This window comes from Drosophila bipectinata, chromosome 3L, assembly GCF_030179905.1.
Source record: "Drosophila bipectinata strain 14024-0381.07 chromosome 3L, DbipHiC1v2, whole genome shotgun sequence".
Taxonomy (NCBI): domain Eukaryota; kingdom Metazoa; phylum Arthropoda; class Insecta; order Diptera; family Drosophilidae; genus Drosophila; species Drosophila bipectinata.
In genome coordinates, this window is record NC_091738.1 from 5,778,841 (window position 1) to 5,802,989 (window position 24,149).

The window sequence follows — 24,149 nt, forward strand, 5'->3', positions numbered from 1 at the left end:
ATCAGCAAATGGAAATGTATCGAACGCACTGAATGGAGGCGATGGCAAATATTCATGATAATGCCAAGGACGTTGACGCTCCTTGGGCGACGGGAAACGAGGAACGAGAAACGGCATGAAAAACCCAGCGGAAAATTTAAGAAAAATTCTTCACGACCGCCTTTTTGTGTGGCCTGGCCCAGAAGAAAAAGGATTAAATCAATGTTGTGGAACAAATTGCGTTTTCTATATGCCAGTGTGTGTGCTTGGTATGTGAAGGTAATGCAGCCGAGCCGTATTTGATATCCTCGTTTCTTCCAGCGATTTTCTTTTGCCGCCAACAAGGCAAAGGCATAACGAGGGTACTCCGACTTTTCCGTATTCGGTATTCCAATGTGAATAAAGGAATGGAAGGATGTGAAAGTAACCCCGGCCCCCGGACATGACCACACACGATGTCCCATTTGATTTTGATGGCGTGAAGCTCACACGAGCGTTAATAATCTGAAACACACACGAGAACGGGGACGCAACTCGGTTGGTTTTTATGGGGAATGGGTCCTTAACCATTGTCCTTACAGCTCCAAGCATGGAAATTAACATGTTTGATTTATGAAATCAAAGGAATTTTTATATAAGTTTTGAATCAATGGGAGTTAGAGAACTAAAAGACTAAAAGTCATGAAAAAGGATACAGTTCGGACGTCATTAGATTGAACACTTAATAACTTTAAAGCTTCAACATGGTTTAGAAATTTAGATCATTAGATAATTAGAAAAATTAGATAATTACATTTTTGATTCAAAATAATAGGGATTTGGTTTTTATTAACTCTTTTTTTAGTTATTTTATCTTACTTACAAGTTTGTATTTATATGTTTAACTAAATCGTAAAACAGTAGAAAATATTTTTGTTATCCATAGACATATCATTTTGCAAATTCCCTGAATATATAGATAGTATCTTCTAGATACCACTTCCTTCTCTTTAAGCCTTGACATAAATATTCTACAAATGATACAAATTTTAAAAACTTTTCATTGAGTGACCAGAAAGCCCTGTTGATACCCCACTTCCGATCCAAAACACTCAGTCTTTATTGCACTCACTTAAACGTAATCCGTAAAGCTAACCACTATCGCAGCGTCCCGCATCTAGGTTAGCAGTTCGTCCACATCCAAAAGTGGGCGTGGCAGGTGGGTGACAACGCTGGCAAAATCCGCCACGGAACAGGCATAGAGATAGCCTTTTCTCAGGTTACCCTTGGCGTTGCCTTTTCGCAGCCAGTGTAGCCATTTGACCCGCTCCTCGACTGGATCGCAAATGATATAGGAGTCCTGGATCTGGTCGAGGGTGGCCCGGGGATTATTGACACCCACGAGGGCGATGCCGCGGCCAGGATTTGCGTTGTCAATGAGCACACGATAGAAGAGCTGTGGCACTGCCAGAACGTCGTTGTTGTTGGCATCGGAGGCCAGGTGGAGGGTGCGATTCCCCACCTGCAACGCTCCATGGGTGCCCGTATACACCGTGGCCGAGATGCCAGAGGTGGCCACAAAGCGCCGCGTAGAGTCCTCCAGCGTGGCCCACTGACCGCCGTTGAAGCTCTGCCATTGGGGCGCCACGTTGACGTAGTTGAAGCTGCTCCTCTGCTGGCTGGCATAGATCAAGTCCGCCTTTGCCGCCAGGTGGCCACGGGCCAGAAAGTACCCATCCTTGACGTCCAGCAGACCCGCCCCGGCCAGCAGCTGCTCCTGGTGCCGATGGGTGTAGATTCTGGCCATGTCGTAGCCCTCGAAATGACCGGCGGGGCTGAAGCTGAGACGCTTCACGTTCTTCTGGTGGTGGACATTCGCTGGTACCAAATGATGGCGGGCGTAGTGGGTGCGCAGGGCCAGGGGGTCGTGGCACAACTGCATGGTCTCCACAAATCTCCCATCTCCGGTGTCATAGCCCACGCGGTACAAAGAGGTGGAGGCGACTGTGGGAATGGAGGAGGCTTCTCCACATGGCTTGTCCAGGCGTTCCACGATGTATGGTATGGACTTTGAGCAAACAAAATCACGGAACTTGATGTGCTCACCCGACCAGCCAAAGGTTGTCTCCTGCAGACACTGCACCCGTATCGAACGAAGTCCTGGCGGCAGGGATTCGAAGGACTCGCTGCAGTACAATTCGATGCTGGCACCGCGGGGTATTTCCAACTGCCCCTGCGAATTGGGCAGCCAATAGAGATCTGTGCCCGGGCGCAGGTACAGGGGTTGGACTTCGTTGGGGCGTGGCAGGTCCTTTTGTACGTCCACTTTGCAGGGTGGACCTTAAATAAAGATTTTTTAATTTTAAAGCAGAATAGTTGCATGAGAAAATGTTAAAAATACTTAATTAACTACTATAAAGCTTTAAAAAGTTTAAAATACTATTGTTTAAAATATAATATATCTGCCCAGAGCACCTGTTGCCTCGAAGTCTCTCAACTTCTACGTAAAGATACATTTTTTTTAGATACTTTACGTTAAAAATGGTTTCAGGGAAAGTGTGCTCTCTTCTCTTATAATTTGTACCCAAATTTTGTATCCAACTCACCTGTTCGGATCGTTGGCCCATCGAACTGCAGCCCGTCGAGATCTTTAATGATTTGACCCACATCGGGAGGGGAAGAGATGGCCTCGCGGGCCCGAATCTCTCCGAGAAGTGTGATTGCCACGAGCAGGGCAACCACCCGAAATTGCTGTGATTTCTTCATTAATTCGATGGCGAAACGTGGCGGTGTGGTTGCTGTCTAACCGCTTACTGAACCGCTGGATGGGCAAACAGGTGTTTTTTATTCTCAGTTCCCATGGCCAGTTGGAGAATGCCTCTCTGTCTCTCGGCAGCGACACGCTGTCTGCCTGCTCTCCGCCCTCCATCGGTTTGTTTGTTGACTTTGTCTTGGATTCCCGGCCAAGACCCAGCCAAGATAATATTATTGACATTTTTCTCGCTTTTGAATATTTATGTAATTATTTAATTTATCTTGACTTTTTGTCGAGAAAAACTGCTTACGTATTCTTTGTATTTTTCGAGATTATATTCTTTCTTTGTAAAGTGTGTCTATATACTTTTACTCTGAATGATTTCACTCAAGGCTAATTATATTTTCAAGATGATTAAAAAGATTCATTTATATGATGATATACCTGAGTTGTATGATCATTCATTACTAACCCAAGTGCCTCAAAAAGTCAGTAGTATAACTTTTAACTCACAAATATTTTGATTTATTTATTTTAAATATTTATACAGATACAAACATTATATTTGAACCTTATGAATTGTAATCATTGTAATTGCTGTTACTACTGGTGTTATTATTATAATTATTATAGTTGTTATTATTGTAGTTATTGTAATCATAGTTGGGCCTTGCTGTTGTGTAAGTGTTGTAAGGATTGTAATTATTATTATAATTATTATTACTACTATAAGAGGGATACGCGCCATTAGACCCATAATATTGATACGAACTGGTTCCTGCGCCTAAGCCCATGGGCAGAATCACTAAGGGCTCTACAATGATGCTCGTACCACTCATTCCTCCAGATGATATGGGAATTCCAGGCCCAGCTTGTGGCATCATGGGCATCATTGGAGCCATAGGAGCCATGGGTGCCATAGGTGCCATGGGAGTCATTGGAGCCATAGGAGACATTGGTTGCATGGACTGCCCCATATACGGCGGATAGTAAGCTCGACCCGGAACTGCAGCATTCATGGGCATCGGGCCTTGAACTCCGCCCATCATCGGCATGGTTCCGGGCATTGGCATTGGCATAGGTCTAGGACCCATTGGCATTTGTCGAGCAGATCGATTTAGAGCCTGATTAGATCCCTCGGAATCGATTTCCAATTCTGCCTCCAAAATCAAAGTGCAATAAATTGAAAACAAAAATTAAGAAAAATTCTATGAACTAATGTGATAATCAACAAAGAAAGGGGTTTAATGATCTATGAGGATCCACCCGAAAAAGGTAAATTAATATTATAATTATAGGTACTGTAGTTCGGGACATAGGGACTGTAAAAAGAAGGAGATGGATTCGAAAAGGAGCGCCCGTTGTAGTTCATATACGAAGGATATCCCATTCCCATAGAAAAGTATAACTGTGGTCGGGCTTGAACCGCATACTGTGGCATAACTTGACGTGGTTGCGGCCCAGCCATATATCCTGGAGCAGGATATACAGGTGCCGGCAGAGGAACTGGCATTCCCATTGGCTGATATGGCAATTGAGGAGAACGCCTGGTTCGGTGCAAAACTGGTGAGTATAAAGAAAAAAAAATTTTTTAACATTTTCATGAAAAAAATTATTTACAAAAAAGTGCAAAAGTGTAAAAAATTTTTTAAAAGTTTCTACAAATTTATTATTTAAATACTTTCAATCACCTATATATTCTTCTATATATCTAAACAAAAATACCTAACCAGCTAGGGTCAAATACATCAAATAATTATTATTCATTGATGCAGGACTGGCTGATCTAGCCAAAGGATAACCATATTGAGAATAAGAACTTGCTCCTGTTCTGGCAGGATAACAATTGTAGTAGCAGGGCGGTGTGGGCGGCACCAATTGTGGCCTATTTGCTGCTCGAGCCTGCGGATAGGTGGGTAATCCCATTCCGGGATTGAGGCCATAGCTTGGATAATTGCAGGCATAAGGATACAAAGGACTGACTTGGCAGGGTGGACTCTGACCCGGATTGAGCCAGGGATTTGGCTGCTGGGGCTGTTGTGAGCCATCCTGCACAATGACCAGGACATTGGTCTGACGTTGTCCGGCGTGGGTGGCCAAAGGATTTGGATTGCTGAAATCAGTTAGCAGCTCAAAGTCCGTATCCTTGGGCTTCTGATTTCGGGTGGTGCTGGTGCTGGGTATGATGATGCTACTGCGGGTGTTGGCGATGGTCAGTGTGGTGTCGATGGTGAAGTCCCTGCCGGGCTGATCTGAAAGGGATCAGTTCGATTTCAATGGATATGAGCGGTGTAATAGAAATGTAATATCTAAAATAATCCACAAACCTGTTTGGCACTCTGGATATTTTCCACATAAAAGGCGTTTCATGTCTTGGGTATTATTGCAATGTACTTCGTATATAATACATCTTTGGCCCGGTTCGCACGAAATATCACCACAATCCTTGCCAAATTCTGTTTTTGTTTTGAGTTAAAATTAATTAAACAAAACTATAATCCTTTTTCAGCTTTCTTACGTTGATATCCTTGTGAAGATAATATTGTGATCAGAATTAGGATTAATCCAAAAATATTTTCCATATTTCTGTGTATTATTTGGAAACTTTAAAAATCGACTAAGCTTTCTCCATGCAGTTGATTTGATTTTATAGCAAAATATATATTAACGCTTGACAACACATTTTAATTGTTTTCATCTAAAATATAAACATCAACAGTTTAATTCAATTTAACTAATTAAATGTCATGGCTTATAAATTTTCAAAGTGAACCTAAAAACTACTTGGTTCTGGGTTAATGGAATAAAAATGATTCATTCAACGAACTCTGAACTTTGTAAAGTTCAAGGTTTATAGATACGTGCGCGTAACTGATCTATCAACTGACATTCAGAATTGATTTTTTAATCAGTTCTCGACTCTTGAGAGATTATTGAACAATTCTACCTTTTTAATTTATTATTTAACATTTGTTTACCCGCTAAAAAGTCCATTATAATCGCCCAACCAACGCGGCGTATGCTTTATACGCTTTGGGACGATTGCGGCCCGATTAGATAAACAAAAGAAACCGCAGAAGTAATACAAGGTAAGGCCGCTGCGCTGCCAATAAATAATGTGAAAGTCACTGCCATGGGGACCTCGATTCGGGCCAAGGGATTTGGGACATTGAAATTAGACCAAGAGAGGGGAAATCCACAGCTATGGCAAAGGAATTCACTGGAAAACGTGCGGCACGTGAGCAAATAGTCCGATGTCCCGGCAAATAAATTGCTGTGTGCCGGCCATAAACGATAACGCCTGGCGTTTGATAAGCTCCCTCTTATCAATATGTCCAACATGCAATAAAAAGCCAAAAAAAGAACAAAAGCGAAACGTGATTCCTGACTTTTATGGCCCAGAACAACTAAATTTAAACCACACTCCGATTGTGTAATGTTTTTATTGGTTTTAAATTAGGAAATTCGTTTTTTTAATACTAGACTCCAAGGACACCCGACACCCTAAGATCGTCCAATGGTAAGTCCTTCACCACCGCAGTAAAGTCCTCCACAGTGCAGGCATACGAGTAGCCCTTCTTAAGATCATCTTTGGTCCAACTGATCCAGGAAATTTGATCTCCTATGTCCTGGCAAAGGATGTACTCCTCTTCGATCTGCTCCAAAGTCACGTGGGGATTGTTGACACCTATGAGAACAATGCCTTTCTGGGAAGCCCGATCCTTTACCACTCGGAAGTACAACTTGGGCACTGGAATCAGGCCATTATTATTCTCATCAAAGTCAAGGTAAAGCTCCCTCTGGACACCATTCTCATCCGGAAGGGTGGACACACCCCAGGTGCCCGTATAGCAGTCCACTGTGAGGTTCTCATCTGCCACGAACTTCCTCACGCTGTCCTCGATCCTCTCCCAGTTGCCGGCATTGAAGGTCTGCCATTGAGGCGCTACATTCACGAAGAAGAAGGAGGCCTGCTGGGCGGCCCCGAATACGAAATCTGTCTTGGCGGACATGTGCCCGCGAGCCAGGTAGACATTGGAGCTGATGTTGAAGAAGGCTGAGGCATCCATGCCCAGGATCTCGGTGACTGTGATATTCTGCTGAAACTGCGTGTACAATTTGTTTACGTCCTTGCCGCCATAAAAGTCTCCAGGAATGAAGCTAGGCCTAGAGACTGATCGCTGGTACTGAGCACTTCCTGGGTAAAGGACATGGTGGACATATCGAGTCACCTCGCTCAGCTCATCGTGGCACACGTCGTAGGTCTGTAGGAAGTCATCGAAGGAAGAGGCATCTGTGGATAGCTGGAAGCCCACCTCTAGAAGGTCGGTGCCTCCGTTACAGGGACGATTGGTCCTGCGAGCTGTGTAAGTTGGCCAGGAGGTGCAGACAAACTCCTGTAGCTGGTAGTGACTGCCCAGGGCAAGGAAGCTCTGTTGTTGCCAGCACGTGGCATTCACAAAGGAGTAGCCACTGAACTGTCCAGTGAAGGATTTGATGCAATGGAGCTCCAAGGCGTCTCCGTGTTTTAGATGGACGAGTCCTTCGTGGTCAGGCTCCAAGTAGCGAGCATGACCTAGTTCACTCCTGACCACAAACAAGGGAGCCGGATCCTTGAGGTCCCCGTTCACCCGAAAGCTGCACACCTCATCGTCCACGGATCTGGTGTCCACTCCCAGCACTCCACTCGTCTCTAGCTGATCCAGAGGCAAGTCCTTCACCACTTTGATGAAGTCATCCACCGCACAGGCATAGGAATATCCTTGACGTATGTTCGTCTTATCCCAGTCCATCCAACTAAGCTCTGTTCCAATATCCTCACAGACCACGTAATCCTCCAAGGTCTCAGCAAGAGTGATGTGAGGATTGTTGGACACTACCAGGACCACTCCTTTGCGACTCTCCTGATCGATAACCAGCTTGTAGAGCAATCTGGGGACGGGCAGCTGTTGGGTTTCCACATTCAAGTAGAGAGGCGTCTGCACTCCCTGCGAATTCGGCAAAGTGGCAACATCCCAGCTGCCGGAGTAGACACTCACATTAAGCGACTCATCCGCCACGAACTGCCGCAGACTGGTCTCCACGGCCAGCCAGTTGCCTATGTTGGCGCTTCTCCACTGTGGAACAGCATTCACATAGAAGTGGGTGGCCCTCTGGGCGGAACTGTGTATGAAATCATTGCGTCCTGCCAGCTGACCCCTCGTCAAGTAGAGATCCTGAACGGTGTCGAAGTACTGACTGGCATCCAGGCCCAGGGCTGAGCTAAACGCCTCCAGCTGATTGGACTGACTGTACAGAACATTGACATCCTTGCCAGTGTAGAAGTCGCCTCTCAGGTATCCTGGCTGAGCCACGCCTCTCTGATAGGCCACATTGGACGGCGTCAGTTCATAGCGGGCATATCGAGAGATCTGCTCATCCTGATCGTAGCAGATTTCGATCTGTGTCAGAAGACCAGCCGCCACATCGAATCCAATTTGGACTAGAGCAGTGCCACCTTCGCAAGACTCTCCGATCCTTCTTGCTTCGTACGTTGGCCAACTCTGGCAGACGAATCCTCGGATGCTAGCCGTCTGACCTTCTGCCTCGTAGAGCTGATCGCCCACACAGCGAGCAGTCAGAGCCGTGAATCGATTAAAAGGACTAACCAGAGCTCCAGTGCAGTGTAAATCGATGGAAGAACCCTCTTCCACGGTGTAGACGCCGCTTTCGTCGGGCAGCAGCCAGCTTAGGGCTCCTTGGGGTGTCAACAGAGGAGCAGGATCCTTGAGACCTCCATTTATGCTAAACCTACAGGGATTATTACTGGGCTGAGGTGTGGATCCCGGAGTCACAGGAGGACTGACAGTAGTGGGCGATGGCTCTGATGTGGAAGAACTGGTTGTTGGTGTAGTTTCTGTAGTTGTCGTAGTTGATGTTGTAGATGGAGCAGTTGTGGAAGTAGAAGGCGGTTCTTCAGTGGATGTAACAGTCGTGGAAGTTGAAGATGGCTCTTGTGTGGACGTGACAGTTGTCGATGTGGAAGACGGTTCTTCTGTGGATGTTACAGTCGTTGACGATGACTCTGTACTGGGTTCTGTGGATGAACTGGATTCGGTTGTAGATTCTTCTGTCGTGGAAGTAGAAATCTCTGTGGTGGTAGAACTAGTGCTTGTACTAGGCTCTTCAGTAGTTGTAGTACTCGTAGGCTCATCCAGTCCAAGAACCCCATTCGTTTTCAGATCTTCCAGTGGCAAGTCTTTAACAACTGCCGTGAAGGCCTCGACTGTACAGGCATAGCTATAACCTAGACCCAGATTTTCCTTGTCCCAGGTCAGCCAGCTCACTTGATGTCCAATGTCTTCGCACAGGACATACTCCTTCTTGATTTCCTCGAGAGTGACGTACGGGTTGTTCACTCCAATAATGACAATGCCTTCCAGACTCGCCCTGTCGATCACCACACGGAAGTATATTTTGGGCACTGGAATCAATCCATTATTGTTCTCATCAAAGTCCAGATACAGCTCCCTCTCGATGCCATTTACATCCGGTAATGTGGACACTCCCCAGGTACCCGTATAACAATCGGTGGTAATATTCCGATCGGCTACGAACTTTCTCACACTGGTTTCCACGCTCTCCCAGTTCCCACCATTGAAGGTCTGCCACTGAGGGGCCACGTTTATGAAGAGGAAGGTGGATCTCTGGGGAGCTGCAAAGATCTGATCCGTTTTGGCAATCATGTGTCCTCGAGCCAGGATACGGTTTTCAGTGAAGTTAAAGTACGGCGAGGCATCCATGCCGAGGATCTGGCTAATGGTGATATTCTGCTGGACTTGGGTGTACTTGGTGTTCACATCCCTACCTCCATAAAAGTCCAGTTCGATGAAACTGGGCCTGGACACCCCATGCTGATAATCGTAGCTGGAAGGGTAAAGCACATGGTGCACGTATCTAGTGGCTTCCGCTTCGGCGTCATGGCAAAGCTCGTAGCTCTGCAGGAAGCCTCCGTCCTCAACCTCGAATCCCACCTGGACCAGATCGGTGCCACCATTGCAGTCCCTGCCCGTCCGCAGGGCGTTGAAAGTTGGCCAACCGGCGCAGGTGAAGTTGGCAAACGGATAGATAAGTCCGTCCACCAAAAAGTACTTATTCTGGAGGCACTGCGCCGTCACCTGGGAACGGTTTCCAAAGGGGGCTGCAAATCCCACTCCCGGACAAAACATATCCAGGAGTTCACCGTTCACTAAGCGCACAGTATCCGTGGGATCGGGCACTATGATTTCATAGGCATCGTGTCGCGAGAAAAGTGGCACAGGGTCATTGAGGTCACCGTTTACTTTGAACTCACAATCTCCACGCACCACGACACCCTCCTCGCCCTCGACCAGTTCCTGAGGCAGGATCCTTGGTAGGCGAGCTGACACTTCCCCGGCGATCAGCAGCACCAGGATACAAATCGAGCTCCGATAGCTCCACATCGCGGCGATTCCAAGCACGTATTGCGGAATATCTCACCCTTGGAGAAGCCTTTTATACGGCCATCTTATCGCTTAGATAACCCATTTTATGGCCAGTGTTGGTTATAAATATCAGCCAGTTAAGGGTTCAATACAAACGCAATCAATGCTGACGATATGGCTAAGTGCTTTTGGTAGCCACTTGAGAAAATGGTATTTAAAGTAATCTTTTTTCGTTAATTCAGACACGTAATTACGAGTGTGAACAACATGGATTTAAACAAGGTTTTTGTGGATAATATTAAATATTTTATTTACAAACCATTCTTTCATTCATTCAGGATGGCATTGAGTTTTAAGTTTTTTGTTATCTTAGTTTATTCCAGGAAAGTAGTGCTTTTTAACCAATCTTCAGTCTTATCGATTGACCATCCATGTGAAAAATACTCAACACATTTAGGGCCCCATAAACCTAATTGCGAACTACCCTCAATGAGAGTTATATTTTTATTGGATTTAAATTATGAATGTGCTAATTCAAATTCTTCAATGAACAACAAGATTGATTAAGTCTCCTAATGAACTATATTAATTAATGGGATTTGGGTTTTTATCAGCTTAAAATTTCTTGACTGGGAAATCGTTATTTTATTTCTTGATTGATAGACTCCCATTTCACTTATAATTCCAATTAATTAACTTATTTAGGAAAAACAATATTTGCAGTGGAAGGAAAATATTTGTTCATAGAGTCGGGGCGACGGCGAAATCGAATAAAATACACTCAATCAACATCAACGACAGGCGGACTGGCCACATTCATATGTTGGCCAAATCAAATAAATGTTGGGTCAACCATCGATGGCCATCTACATCCGTAGCAATCCGTAGGATACAGCCCAGCCAGACATGTCCACTGACTAATTTGCAGCACTGTTCGTGCGTGTGAATTTCGGCAATTGAATTGAATGATGTTGCCTTGCCGCTCCTCGCAATGCCTCGTATGGGCTTTGAAATCGAACAAAAAGCTGCATGTAAAACAAATCATTAGGTAATTGAATTTGGTTTTCGAAAAATACAATTTATTCGCATTCGCATTCGCAGCTGACAGCTGCTACGCACAGAAGGCCTGTCAATGAAATGCAATATTTGTGTAGACAAATGCTATGCATGTCACTCGAATTGAATGGAAATGTTGCTATCAAATTATGGCAAACAAAAAACAAGAACCATATAAAAGAATTATATATTCGAATGCTCTTAAATATAAAACACTCCTTTACATAATTGTCATGAAAGCATCATTTAACCTTAAAGGTAAACGCACATTATCATCAATGTTATTTATGCAACTTCATGTGGCATAAAGCATATTCAATAAGGACATTAAGGATAATTTGGTGTTGTTGTTGCATAATTTGAAATATGCAAATTTTGTGAGTCCTTTTTTCGGCATGAACATGCCAGCAAAGGACTCGCATTAATCAATTACATTTCATTCTGTTAGGTGCTAGTTTGGCGCATGAACGTGACAATTCAGGCATAAATCCTGATTTTCAATAATTTATGGCAACTAATGGAAAAACACATGGCGTATGCGCAATATTAGATGCGCTCACCTTGCAGCTGAAAATTGCAATTAAATAGATGGCTGAATGGGATGGGTGGGTTGGCGGCTGCCATCGCGTAGCTGCCCAAGCATCTGGCAATGTTAATTATAATTTTCCATTTACACTTCTTTTCAATTTCCTTCGACTTGGGGGAGGTGGCCGGATGGGTGCGCTTACTATACCGTGTTTCAGGGCTCAATTAAAAGTGCATTAAGCCACGCTCAGCCAGACACAAGGTTAAGAGTAAGGCAACCGGGCCAAAACCGGGCCAGATTGCTCTCGAAAGAATTTTTATTCGCCTGATTGCAGTTACTTAATGAAAGTGCATAATTCGACAAGGACCAAGTCGTTGTCATGACTTTTGTCTTATATTTCGAGGGACGGAATGGTAACCTTGGATTAGAATTTAAGCCTTTAAGTTCTTAAAAAAATAATAGAAAAAGTTCAACTTTTTTGCCCTTTTTTTTGATGGGAAACCATTTCTTGTTCGAAAGAATTTCGGAAGAGCACGCATACGCCGTGTGGGCCGCCAAAGTCGATGCGGCATTGAATAAATGAAGACGAGTGCAGGCGACGGCTATATGGCTGTATATGGTCAAAACGAAGCTGCCACTGGCAATGGCGGATGGTAGATGGCCCGTAGAGAATCGCACCACCACCATGCACCACCATCAACAAAAACAAACCACCAGGCGGCTCTCAAGTGCAAAACGCCGACTGCAAAAGACAGCGACCAGCGTGGAGAAGCGTTGAAAAAAGTGCAACCAAGGCATTTTTTAACGTATTTTTTTTTGTTGGTTCATTTTTTTTTTTGTTTTTTTGCTGCGGCTGTATTTAAATGGATATGCCTGAGATTTTTTGTTCTCTGCGGTTTTGCTCTTCACTGAACGCAAGGAAATTTTCGCAGTTTTCCTTCACGTCCTTTAAACGAAACATTTTAATTTAAATGTTGAAACGTGACAATGGCGCCGAGCCAGTGACTGAGGATATGAGGTTGTCTCATGTGTCGCGCTGTCACTCAAAATTTCACATATATGTATACCCTGTGAAAGGATAAGGGAGCTGATGTCTACGGAAGTAAAATCCCCGGACGCAAAGGAGTTCTTCGAGAAATTTAATAAATAAAATGGAGTATTTATGGAAGTAAGGAAATGTATGTTCATTGATTGAAACGCTTTACAGGCTATGGGAATATTTTACAGTGGTTTTATCATAATATTCATAAAATATAAATTAAATGCAATAATTTTATATTTTATATATTTTTTATTTAATTTACTTTTGCTACAATAAGTAGATTAAATGTATTATTAACTTTGTGATTGAAGAAATTACTTCTCATTTATTATTTAAAGCTTTATAAATGTTTTAAAATTATGTCAAGCTAATTAAAATTTTCATTATTTAATATATTTATTATTATTCTCACTGACATATCCCACATGCACGTACCAAACAATTTACGCCGTTATTTTTGGCCTCAACTGATTTAATTTTGCTGCCTGCAGGGTATTTCAGGCAGGACCTTTCAGACCGTGTCCTCACTTTCTGCCATCGGTCCCGTGTGGTCAAAACTGGCCATGTTTTTGGTCCTGTTTTTCTTGTTGTTCGAGTGGATTACCAGCAATATCCAATGGGGCTCTCACTCCAGCCGGAGGGTCCTCGTTGGCGTTCAGTTGACAAACGCGAAGGGGTTACAAAAAAAAAAATCAGAAAGGCTGTTAAATTATGCCCGTTCAAAAAGAGTTGAATGACGCTTGGGGGAAAATGGGGTATGCTATCAGGGAAGGGGTAGTTGCAAATGGAGCTGCGATTGGAGGGGATGGGGGGCAGGATGAGGGGCAGCCACTGGTTACCACAGCTCAAGTGCCAATTAATAAGTTTGCCTTTGGTATGAATGAATGGCATCCCTTCCGGGCATCCCTCGTCAACTCATCTGATTGCTGTTGAAGAGTTCGAGGCCGGTTCGGTGGGCTGGTCAGCCTTGTGTACATGAATTATTCAAAGAAAAGGATATTAAAAGCACACACACACACACACATCCACACACGCATACGGATATATGTTGCATGGTACACAAGGATACTCGCGGAGTATCCTTTTTATGTGCCGGCGTGCCCAACTCACTTGATACGGCTGGTGGAATGGAAGTCCGAGCCGGCCCTGAGTAATTGGAAGTTTTTACTGCTGCCTCGTTTGCTTCAATTTCGCGTTCTGGCTCTGACTCGGCGATTTCTTTTTTTTCTGTTTATTTTTTGCATTCCCATCCCCCTTGCCATGTTGATGAAGCAAATTTTAATGAATAATGTGCGGACACACGCGTTGGAATAAAATATTTATGGCGCCACCATTGGCACTTTAGGCAGAGTCCAAGCTTAAAGTCACCAGAGAATCCGGAGATACATGATTGGGAAGTCCACTGAGGCATAAGCATGTAATTGATTATTAATTTATAGTAAATATATGTTTAATTTTTACTTTGGGTTAATCCACTTTTAATAATCTATTTTTCAATTTTTAACCAAAGCTATGGATAAGTACAGAACATACATTTTTTGGAAATAAAGAAGTCCTATAAAAATAATACTCAATAAATTATCCATTGTTATTTCTTGGTAATTCAATTCATTACAAGTCTCTTCTTGATAATTCGTTTGCATTCACCATTCTGGGCCAACAGCTCCCTTTTGTTCTCCTCTTGCAGGATAAGAGATTCTTAAGAATTTCTTCTTTTTTTTTTACTCGCCTCTTTTTACATTTCAATTAGCATATCGGTAGAGAAAAGTGCCTGAACAAAAATGTATATATATCTCTATATAGAGAAGCCAAAAAATAATAATAAATAATATGGTCGAAAGTCGGTGAACAATACACGAGTACAAAGTAATATCAGAATTTTCTCGAGCGCATTGTGTTGCCATTGTTTCGTTGACTGTTGTCTGTTTTTCTTTCACTTCAGCTGAGCTTGTTTCACTTTCCGGCTTTGCCTCTAGGTCCTGGTTGCTGGATTCTGTTTCTCTTCCAGGACCTTATCCCTGGTTCTGGCTCTCATCGTGGCCATGGTCCTGGTCCTGGTGCTGGTCCTGGGCAACATTGTCTGTCTGTTGATTTTCAGTTCGGCATGTTCCACTGCACTTGCACTTGTTGTTCCCGGTTGTTGCTGTTGCAGTTGTTATCTGCTGTTTCAGCCCTCCCTCCAGCGTTTAATTCAATGTAAACGTGCTAAAGACCGTTCTGGCCTGGGAAACAACAACTGTTTTAAATTGTAGCAAACAAGGGGCGATAGTGTTGCATCCTCTGTCCAGCGAGCTCGAGTGGAAACAGAGCAATAGTTACAGTAACAATCATCCTTGGTTGCAATGTCATTATTAACATGCATCATGCCTGATCGAAACTGACAAGTACCATATCGAATTTCAGATACCTATTCACAAAGATACAAAAACGTACATTCAGCTTACACACCTTAACTTTACCTTTCCCTTTTTTTCTAAAGATTAATCCTTCTAATTGGCTCAGAGGGACTACCATGTCTTAGCCTTGAACTTCTATATCTCTAGTTATTCTTGGCCATTAATTATTTATGCCTTTTCCGACGAACACATATGCCAAAGGCAGCGATAAGAATTTTGGCCATAAATTATGCTGCTGCCAAAACACGAAAGGTCATCCAATGATAGAGGCCAAACTTTTGCTTAAATATTATGGTTGAATGGCCAAAGTTTTGGGTTTTGGGACCCAAGGCAAGGTTCATAAACAATACTTTTACAAAAATTTCTGATAAATATTAATTTTTACTCAACGAAATTATATTTAAATTTATTTTCAATTACAAAATTAAATCGAATAACCAACGAGTGTTGTTCTTTATTTGCAGAATGTCTAGCCTGAACGAAAATAAACCAAACACAGCAAACTCAAACGAAACTCTTTTTGGGGTTGAAAAAAGTGGATACCAAGAACAACATCATTAAATCAATATTAAATGAGCAAAGTTTCAAATTTAAATTTCATCAACCTTGAAGTTAACTAAATGATCAAAACTCATATGCAGAGGATGCTGTGGCGGCTGAAGGGGCTGCAGCTTGTTACAACTTGGCCAAAGTTCAACTGGCAACTAAATTAAGTTGCCAAGGCCCGAGTGTGTACTTGGCAAAAAAGTTTTCAGCACTACACTATATGCTTGTCCTGCGTAATTCAAGTTATTAATTAAGGGTCAAGTCGTACGAAAAGTTTCAAAGATAAGACTCGGACTAAGGACACTAATGAATGAGTAATGTCACTTAATTCAAGAACTTTAAGAACTTCTTATTTAAAAATAATTTAAAAATGATTAAATTTACTAACATTTTCTGCAACCAAACAATTTGTAGACCGATTCTCCATCAATCTGCATCAAAATCTAGGAAAAATATTTTTTTTAGATGTTTTGTCAAATTTTCTGGGGAGTCCCCTTAGAAAATCCAAAAACTGCATGGAAGGCCCATATGGGTCACAGAGAAGTTCATATCTTTGCCAAAACTCATCCGATTCTCAAGCGGAATACCTTAAACGATTTGTAGACCGATTCTCCATCAATCTGCATCAAAATCTAGGAATAATTTTTTTTTTCGATTTTTTGTCAAATTTTCTGGAGGGTCCCCTGAGAAAATCCAAAAACTGCATGGACGGCCCATATGAGTCACAGAGAAGTTCATATCTTTGCCAAAACTCATCCGATTCTCAAGCGGAATACCTTTAACGATTTGTAGACCGATTCTCCATCAATCTGCATCAAAATCTAGGAATAATTTTTTTTTTAGATTTTTTGTCAAATTTTCTGGGGGGTCCCCTTAGAAAATCCAAAAACTGCATGGAAGGCCCATATGGGTCACATAGAAGTTCATATCTTTGCCAAAACTCATCCGAATCTCAAGCGGAATACCTTAAACGATTTGTAGACCGATTTTCCATCAATCTGCATCAAAATCTAGGAATAATTTTTTTTTTAGATTTTTTTGTCAAATTTTCGGGGGGGTCCTCTTTGAAATTCGGAAAACTGCATGAAAGGCCCATATGGGTCACAGAGAAGTTCATATCGTTGCCAAAACTCATCCGATTCTCAAGCGGAATACCTTAAACGATTTGTAGACCGATTCTCCATCAATCTGCATCAAAATCTAGGAATATTTTTTTTTTTAGATTTTTTGTCAAATTTTCTGGAGGGTCCCCTGAGAAAATCCAAAAACTGCATGGATGGCCCATATGGGTCACAGAGAAGTTCATATCTTTGCCAAAACTCATCCGATTCTCAAGCGGAATACCTTTAACGATTTGTAGACCGATTCTCCATCAATCTGCATCAAAATCTAGGAATAATTTTTTTTTTAGATTTTTTTGTCAAATTTTCGGGGGGGTCCTCTTTGAAATTCGGAAAACTGCATGAAAGGCCCATATGGGTCACAGAGAAGTTCATATCTTTGCCAAAACTCATCCGATTCTCAAGCGGAATACCTTAAACGATTTGTAGACCGATTCTCCATCAATCTGCATCAAAATCTAGGAATAATTTTTTTTTTAGATTTTTTGTCAAATTTTCTGGGGGGTCCCCTTAGAAAATCAAAAAACTGCATGGAAGGTCCATATGGGTCACAGAGAAGTTCATATCTTTGCCAAAACTCATCCGAATCTCAAGCGGAATACCTTAAACGATTTGTAGACCGATTCTCCATCAATCTGCATCAAAATCTGGGAATAATTTTTTTTTTTAGATTTTTTGTCAAATTTTCTGGGGGGGTCCTCTTTGAAATTCGGAAAACTGCATGAAAGGCCCATATGGGTCACAGAGAAGTTCATATCTTTGCCAAAACTCATCCGATTCTCAAGCGGAATACCTTAAACGATTTGTAGACCGATTCTCCATCAATCTGCATCAAAATCTAGGAATAATTTTTTTTTTAGATTTTTTGTCAAATTTTCTGGGGGGTCCCCTTAGAAAATCAAAAAACTGCATGGAAGGTCCATATGGGTCACAGAGAAGTTCATATCTTTGCCAAAACTCATCCGAATCTCAAGCGGAATACCTTAAACGATTTGTAGACCGATTCTCCATCAATCTGCATCAAAATCTGGGAATAATTTTTTTTTTTAGATTTTTTGTCAAATTTTCTGGGGGGTTCCCTGAGAAAATCCAAAAACTGCATGGAAGGCCCATATGGGTCACAGAGAAGTTCATATCTTTGCCAAAACTCATCCGATTCTACAGCGGAATACCTTAAAGAATTGGTTGACCTATACTTTACTAATCTGTATTAAAACTGAAAAACATATCTTCTTGAATTTTTTTTCAAAATTTCAGTGATTTTTGGAAGGCAATATGAGCTACAGCGAAGTTTAATTTATCCTTCTTTAAATATCCTTCGTAAAATGTCGTGTCAAATTGCCACATGTAAATTCTGTATTTTTAAAAGAGACCATCAATTACTTTAAGAAAATAATTAAAGCTTCGTGACATTTTCCCGTTTTCCCTCTTTTTACGCAGACACACATCTTCGGCGAGTTCAATAACAAGCCGGCGGCTCAATTACAACCCAAACCAATCGAAAAACCAAACCAGACCAGACCAGACCCGGCCAGACCAGGCCAAGACTCGTTGGCGGAGGCCGTTGACGTTGCCAGAAAGTAAGCGAGGCAGCTGATCAATTATTCAAACAGCATCGAACTGGGTCATGTCGAACAGCTTGAAGGCGAGAGCCATCGAAGGCATCCTTATCCACATCCAGTGCCCCATCCATAGCCTCATCCACCTCGTCATCCAGGGCAGGGCAGAAAAGTGCCAGGGGACATGTCGGGGACTCAAGGAATGAAATTTCTGCTGATTGAATTGAATTTGGCCAAGGTCGGAATGATTTCAGGATTTCGTATTCCGCTGTAATTAAATTTTCTCTCAAATCCATGCAGGCCGAAGGCGCATGGCGCATACTGGCTTGTGGATATACAATTTCACAGTCTTGGACAAACAATTAAGAAAACCCAAGTCCTGTTTTGTATCCGGTAACTGGCTGTCTGGCTCGCGGCCCGAACTGACGGGCCTGACTGGCCAGAAATAAATGGAGCGGACTGCCTCAATGGCGTTAATAACTCGCGTTAAATAACGCGCCTAAAGTTTGTACAATTGATGCGATTTCACGCAACACAGATCCCGAGGGGTTAGTCCAATGCCAGCTGCCAATGCCACCTCCTTACAAAAAAATCATGAAAAAATACAAAAACAAAGAAAAACCAAACCTAAAGAATGAAAATAGAAAAAAAATCTAAAAAGGAGAAAAACAGAAAAAAGAAACTTTGTGCCGCGAAACGATAACATTGAATGAAAATTGAAAGCCGAAAAAAATATATATAGAAAGAAAAGCGAAACGAATTTGGAAAAACAGAAAATATTTGGTAAACTCTGAAATTAAATGAACCGAAACTGAAAAAAATAATCAAAAGCTGACAAATCAGTGGAAAATCGAAACTGAAATTTTAAATTCCGAAATTCCACTATTTTTAAGCTTAAAAATGAAATCCCCAATTCCTTCAAAAGGAGGAATAAATAAATGTTTCTATTGCTATATAATTTGCCAGAAATAATGATGATAATAATGAATCATTTAATAATTTTCATTTGTCTGATTGTTTGCATTTCAATGCAATCTTTTATCCCGAAAAAAAATCAAAATGAAACCTTTGAAATGGAAAATAATTGAAAAGCCAAAAGAAAAAAAGGAGGCAAGGACCCCGGGAGGTGAGTACTTTGATGCGTTAAATTTAAACAAATAAACAGCAGAAGACCCAAATAAAAATCGTTTGCAGACATTGCCCAAATTGACAAACACGACAACCTGAGCCTGAGTGGGTCTCTGTAGATGTATATGTAGGTATACGAGTTTGAATGTTTTTTATACAAAAAACGTATATATAGAGCAGAACATAAAAAGCGAGTGAAATGTGTGCTTCTAGGTCAAAAACACAGGCGGCTAAACAAACGGGCACAGACAGAGGTAATGGAACGGCCTAGACAAGGACTTGCATAATTTAAATGTAGAAATGCGGTTTGGTTAGCGCCGAGCAGCATATATTTTACACAGTAACAAAATATGAAAGAATTAAAATAAAAACATTTTAGAAAGTAATATATATTTCAACTAAAGTGTGTACATTTTAAGCCTTATACAAGAAGTCGAGATATTATTTTTTTTAAATCATACCTAATTTTTTGCAGTGCCATCTTCAACACTAGTTGGCGAAAGGAAACAGCCACTCAAACAACAGTTGCGGGCGCCATCTGGCTGATCCTTCGGCTAAGCTCTAGATGTGTCCCCTCTCATGCTTTCGCCCACACTCGCTATGTCTGCGTGTTGATAATGAGCCATTCCGCTAGCGAATATATGTATATGTGTGTGTGTGTGTGTGTGTGGGTGTGAGAGTTTGTGGGCGAATGCTTATCACATATGTGTTCTGTGTGGGCCGCAAGAATTTATAGCCTACTTTATGGCTTACTAATGAACTTTCAACTCTGTACTGAGACCAAAAAGCTTTCCCCGGACATTTCGGAGTCTATACTAAAATATATATATACAGACGACTTCTAAACATTTTCCGACCTTGAATGGTTAAAATTTAATGCCTGAATCGATTGGGAAAACAATTTGTAGGCAGGCAGGAAAGACGTTTATCTATCGCAGCAAGTGGAACACAATTTAAATGGAGGCTTTCTTGTTTGATCCTCTCTTTTTTTTTTCATTCACGTTTGCAGTTGTCCAGCCTCCATAAATCGCTCAAACATGGCATGGAAAGTAAAACAAATTGAACGGGTACCGGGCTTGGGGACAAAAAAAACAGCAACAGAAATGGAAATGAAAGGCTCACAAAATGGAGTCGTAAAGCAAATGGAGCGGACCGGCATACCGACACACACTCACACACACACGTGCGTTTCCGTTGCAAGTGTATGCACGCATATTTATGACATTCCCGCCACGCCTCCAAAAAAAGGGCGGAAAGTCCAGGCGAATTCCATCGCAGAGCAGATTTCATCGCACAATTGAGCAAAACAAGAAAAAGTTTTTTTCTTCAAATCAGATAAAAAATTTATTTTCAGAGTGTTTTCATTTAAAAAATAAAATTTGTATTATTTTTATTTTAAAGTACATTATATAATATATAAAATTTAGAATGGGTTTCCATATATTTTATAAAAAAAATTATGAATCTACATCAAAAATCACTCATACGCCCCGTATGTTTCATGGCCCTTGACTTTAATATTTTTCAAATGACCTAAAGTCTGTTTAAAAAATACCAGTTTAACGACATTTAATTAACAAAAATTAAAAAAAAGAAACAAGCAAGCAAAAAAATTAAATTAATTGAAGCTTGTCAAAGATGAGGAGCCAAGCTCAGATGAAATTGTCGACTCATTAAAAGGCCATTTCTCTCCATTAGATGAGGACGTAGAGCACACGAGTCACCAGGATGGGCGCACTCCTTGAAAGCAGCAGGATTCAAGAATCGAAACAGGACCAAATGGAAGGCCAACAAGCAAAAGACAAACACTCATGGGTTCTGTTTCTCTTTGGCCGGCTGTTTTTTGCTGCTCTTAGACAAAAAAATAAATCGATAGAGGGCAAATTTTTATTTATAGTCCCTCCTCCTTCTTATACGTAGGTATTTTTTTTGTTATGGCCCAAAGCCTTGGCCAAGGGGCAGGCATTTGCCATTCCTGTTTCTGGCCGAGTTAGCCTCGAGGAGCGTTTTTCATTTGACTTGACTTGCAGTTCAAAGGCTCGCCGTCGACGGTTCCTGATTCCTTTTTTTCGAGGTCGCCGCCGCCGCCTTGTCCTGTCAAGTGCCACTTAGAGTCATGTGTGCGTATGTGTGCGTGTTCTGAGGTCCTTTCCGCCCCGTATTTGCTCTTCTCTTTTTATGGTAAAAGAAAAGGCAAGAAAAATCGAGCATTAAGTCGATAACTGGGCGATTAGTTAAGTTTTTATGTCGGTAGGCTGAAAGTTTGATGCTCGGACCGCCTCCTGTCAATATTCATTTATTACTTGTCCAAAGTAAAGAAACGCCACACCAACAAAAAGCAAAAAAAAAAGGAAAGAAAAACTTTGGTCAAAACGGTAAAGCCCAAGAGGTTGTTGAATTCCGATGCTTTTAGCCGTTTCTGCATTGGCAAAACGATTTAAATGTGCCCAGGCAAAATCAATCACAAAAACATCACAAGGGCTTCCTCAACAGGCACATACTACCCACTATGCCACCAGAAAATGTACGAAAAAAAACATAAAAGTTTCACTCCCTGACGGTGCTTGAACCCGAATTTATTCGCTTTACAAATCAAGCCAGCAGGAGGCAATGAAAAATAAATAAATTTCCCTCGCTGGGAGGTCCTTTGCCTCCGAAACTACTACTACACTTTGGGATGGTCCATATTCGGTTGGCCAACATGTAATACACTCAATTAGGCCAATTCCGTGCAACATATTTATGACCTCAAATATTTTTATGCCACAGAAATATATATATAAATAGAGAGGAAAAAAACAAGAAATCACTAAAATAGAGTAGAGGGAAAGACGACCGCTATAAACTAAAGGAGAAAATTCGAAGGGCCATAAAAATCGAAGCTTTATAAATGAGCCCGCAGAGCGGAAATGGGAAATTTATATATATATATAGTCAGACAAATTTCGACTTTTGTTTCAACGATTCCCGCTGTACTGCTTGGACAAACTGATTAATTGCCACTTGACGAGATGGAAAAGGACCAGGACAACAAGGAATCAACGCCTGAGCCCTCTAATCCTCCCCTATTTCCCGCGATCCAATTGTTCTCGATGCTGAATCCTTGGGCATTCCTTTACCAAAGCTCCTTTTTGTCCATGCAAATTAAAATTTTGTTGGTGGACCGCGATTGTTGGTCGCTTTCTGCTGGCAGCGACAAAAGTTAAAATAAATTTAATTATTTGTTCAACCCGCAATGCGGTCGCTTTTGCCATTTGGCCCTTATTTTTTGCTTTTGCCAGTTGGGATTAGGCTAAGCCTGAATAGGATTTAATGAAAATTCTAAAATAGAAGAAAATTACCTTAAATATTTGCTACATTGTTTTCCCTTTAAATTTCATCTAAAATTGGATTTCCATTCAGAGGGTCTCTCGTCCTTGGAATGGAAAGAGTGGGCTTTATGTGATTCGCATAATGAGCAACTTGAACTGCATTTCCGCCACAAAACTCATCGCTTTCAATGGTCAACTCATTTATATGGCTTAGGCAAATGCGAATGGCCGTCGTGACAAATGACATGCAATTTTCAAGCCCAACAAAAATGCAATTAATACAAGCAGTTAGCCGGAGAGGGCGGAGGGAGCATAAAGGATTTTGTCCCTCAAAAAAGGAGCATCAAAAGGACTTTAACAGTTGCAGGGTTGGAGGGGATAAAAGGTGGCCCAGTGATGGCCACAAAAGCCATGTTAGAAACATGGTCCAAAAAAAGAGAGGGTGTCTGGGACAAACTCAAACATGTGGCTGCAGTTTTTTCTTCTATTCCTTATTTTTATTTATCCTTTTCTTTTTTTTTTTTGTTGTGCTTGCTTGGACAATGGCGTTGCCTGGATTTTCATGTCAGTCGAAAGCTGAGCCGCAAACAAAGCGCCTGGCAGGCAGACCAAGTGCGATAAATCCTCCAGAAACACAACACTCAACTGCTGGAAAAGTGGGGGCCGAGGACACTGATGAAATCCACAAAATATATACGTACTCCATATACTTAAAAACAATTATATATATATATATATATCGTATAAAAAAAGTATTACCTCTACCATTTTGTGCAGTTTTTTCGCTTGCGGTTAAATTGTATTAAAAACCAATTTGCACTGCCTTCATGGGAATTCAATTTTCTCTGGCCAACAAGGCCTCAGGATCAATTGGGTTTTCGGGCCTGTTGCAGGGCCTTAAAGGCTTTTAAGAACTACATACACATGCCACAGGAGCAACCAAAAATTAATTTGAAAAATGCCAAAAAATAAGTGAAAAGTCTGACAACCAGAAGATGCTGATAAAATGTTCAATAAATTTTTGTTTAATTACCCAACCACAAATTGAAATCATGTCACTGATTAGTTAATATCGGAAAATATTTTAACTTGCATGATAAAGCCAGGAAACTCAATTAGGAAAAACTAATCAAATTCTAATATTAATTGTTCATGCAGAGCATACAACAATTAACTTTTTTAAAAAGAAAATTATGATTTTTAGCACATTTTTTAGATAATAACATAATGATTTATAATATCAATAAAAAAATAGTTTCGTTTAATAGCAATAACATGTGTAACGAGCTTGTTGTGTGGAAAGTGA

At 41.5% G+C, this 24,149-nt stretch overlaps 4 protein-coding genes across 4 annotated transcripts; all 4 read right to left on the reverse strand.

Moving 5' to 3' along the window:
• Positions 1-802: 802 nt before the first annotated feature.
• On the reverse strand, positions 803-2,757 carry LOC108128289 (uncharacterized). Its single transcript, XM_017245788.3, has 2 exons — positions 2,565-2,757; positions 803-2,298 (listed from the first exon to the last, which is right to left on the reverse strand). The coding sequence occupies exons 1-2, from the start codon at positions 2,722-2,724 to the stop codon at positions 1,136-1,138; spliced, it is 1,323 nt and encodes a 440-aa protein (XP_017101277.2). The 5' UTR covers positions 2,725-2,757; the 3' UTR covers positions 803-1,135.
• A 528-nt stretch (positions 2,758-3,285) lies between these two features.
• LOC108128255 (serine/threonine-protein kinase WNK2-like) lies at positions 3,286-3,768 on the reverse strand. The gene is made up of 2 exons (XM_043210089.1): positions 3,486-3,768; positions 3,286-3,386 (listed from the first exon to the last, which is right to left on the reverse strand). Exons 1-2 carry the CDS (start codon positions 3,766-3,768, stop codon positions 3,286-3,288), a joined length of 384 nt encoding a protein of 127 aa, XP_043066024.1.
• Positions 3,769-4,438: 670 nt separating this feature from the next.
• On the reverse strand, positions 4,439-5,295 carry LOC108128294 (uncharacterized). Its single transcript, XM_017245793.2, has 3 exons — positions 5,232-5,295; positions 5,041-5,169; positions 4,439-4,965 (listed from the first exon to the last, which is right to left on the reverse strand). Exons 1-3 carry the CDS (start codon positions 5,293-5,295, stop codon positions 4,439-4,441), a joined length of 720 nt encoding a protein of 239 aa, XP_017101282.2.
• An 842-nt stretch (positions 5,296-6,137) lies between these two features.
• LOC108128422 (uncharacterized) lies at positions 6,138-10,184 on the reverse strand. The gene has a single exon (XM_017246018.2). It carries the CDS (start codon positions 10,174-10,176, stop codon positions 6,193-6,195), a length of 3,984 nt encoding a protein of 1,327 aa, XP_017101507.2. The 5' UTR covers positions 10,177-10,184; the 3' UTR covers positions 6,138-6,192.
• Between the last annotated feature and the right edge of the window lie 13,965 nt (positions 10,185-24,149).

Bases quoted from the DNA above. Each gene is read 5' to 3' on its own strand.
- LOC108128289 (XM_017245788.3), bottom strand. From the start codon at position 2,724: ATGAAGAAATCACAGCAATTTCGGGTGGTTGCCCTGCTCGTGGCAATC. The intron at 2,299-2,564 runs GTGAGTTGGATA...TCTTTATTTAAG, and splicing joins TGGGCCAACGATCCGAACAG to GTCCACCCTGCAAAGTGGAC.
- LOC108128255 (XM_043210089.1), bottom strand. From the start codon at position 3,768: ATGCCGATGATGGGCGGAGTTCAAGGCCCGATGCCCATGAATGCTGCA. The intron at 3,387-3,485 runs GTTCGTATCAAT...CTTACACAACAG, and splicing joins GGGCTTAGGCGCAGGAACCA to CAAGGCCCAACTATGATTAC.
- LOC108128294 (XM_017245793.2), bottom strand. From the start codon at position 5,295: ATGGAAAATATTTTTGGATTAATCCTAATTCTGATCACAATATTATCT. The intron at 5,170-5,231 runs GTAAGAAAGCTG...AAACAAAAACAG, and splicing joins ATCTTCACAAGGATATCAAC to AATTTGGCAAGGATTGTGGT. The intron at 4,966-5,040 runs GTTTGTGGATTA...GATCCCTTTCAG, and splicing joins ATATCCAGAGTGCCAAACAG to ATCAGCCCGGCAGGGACTTC.
- LOC108128422 (XM_017246018.2), bottom strand. From the start codon at position 10,176: ATGTGGAGCTATCGGAGCTCGATTTGTATCCTGGTGCTGCTGATCGCC.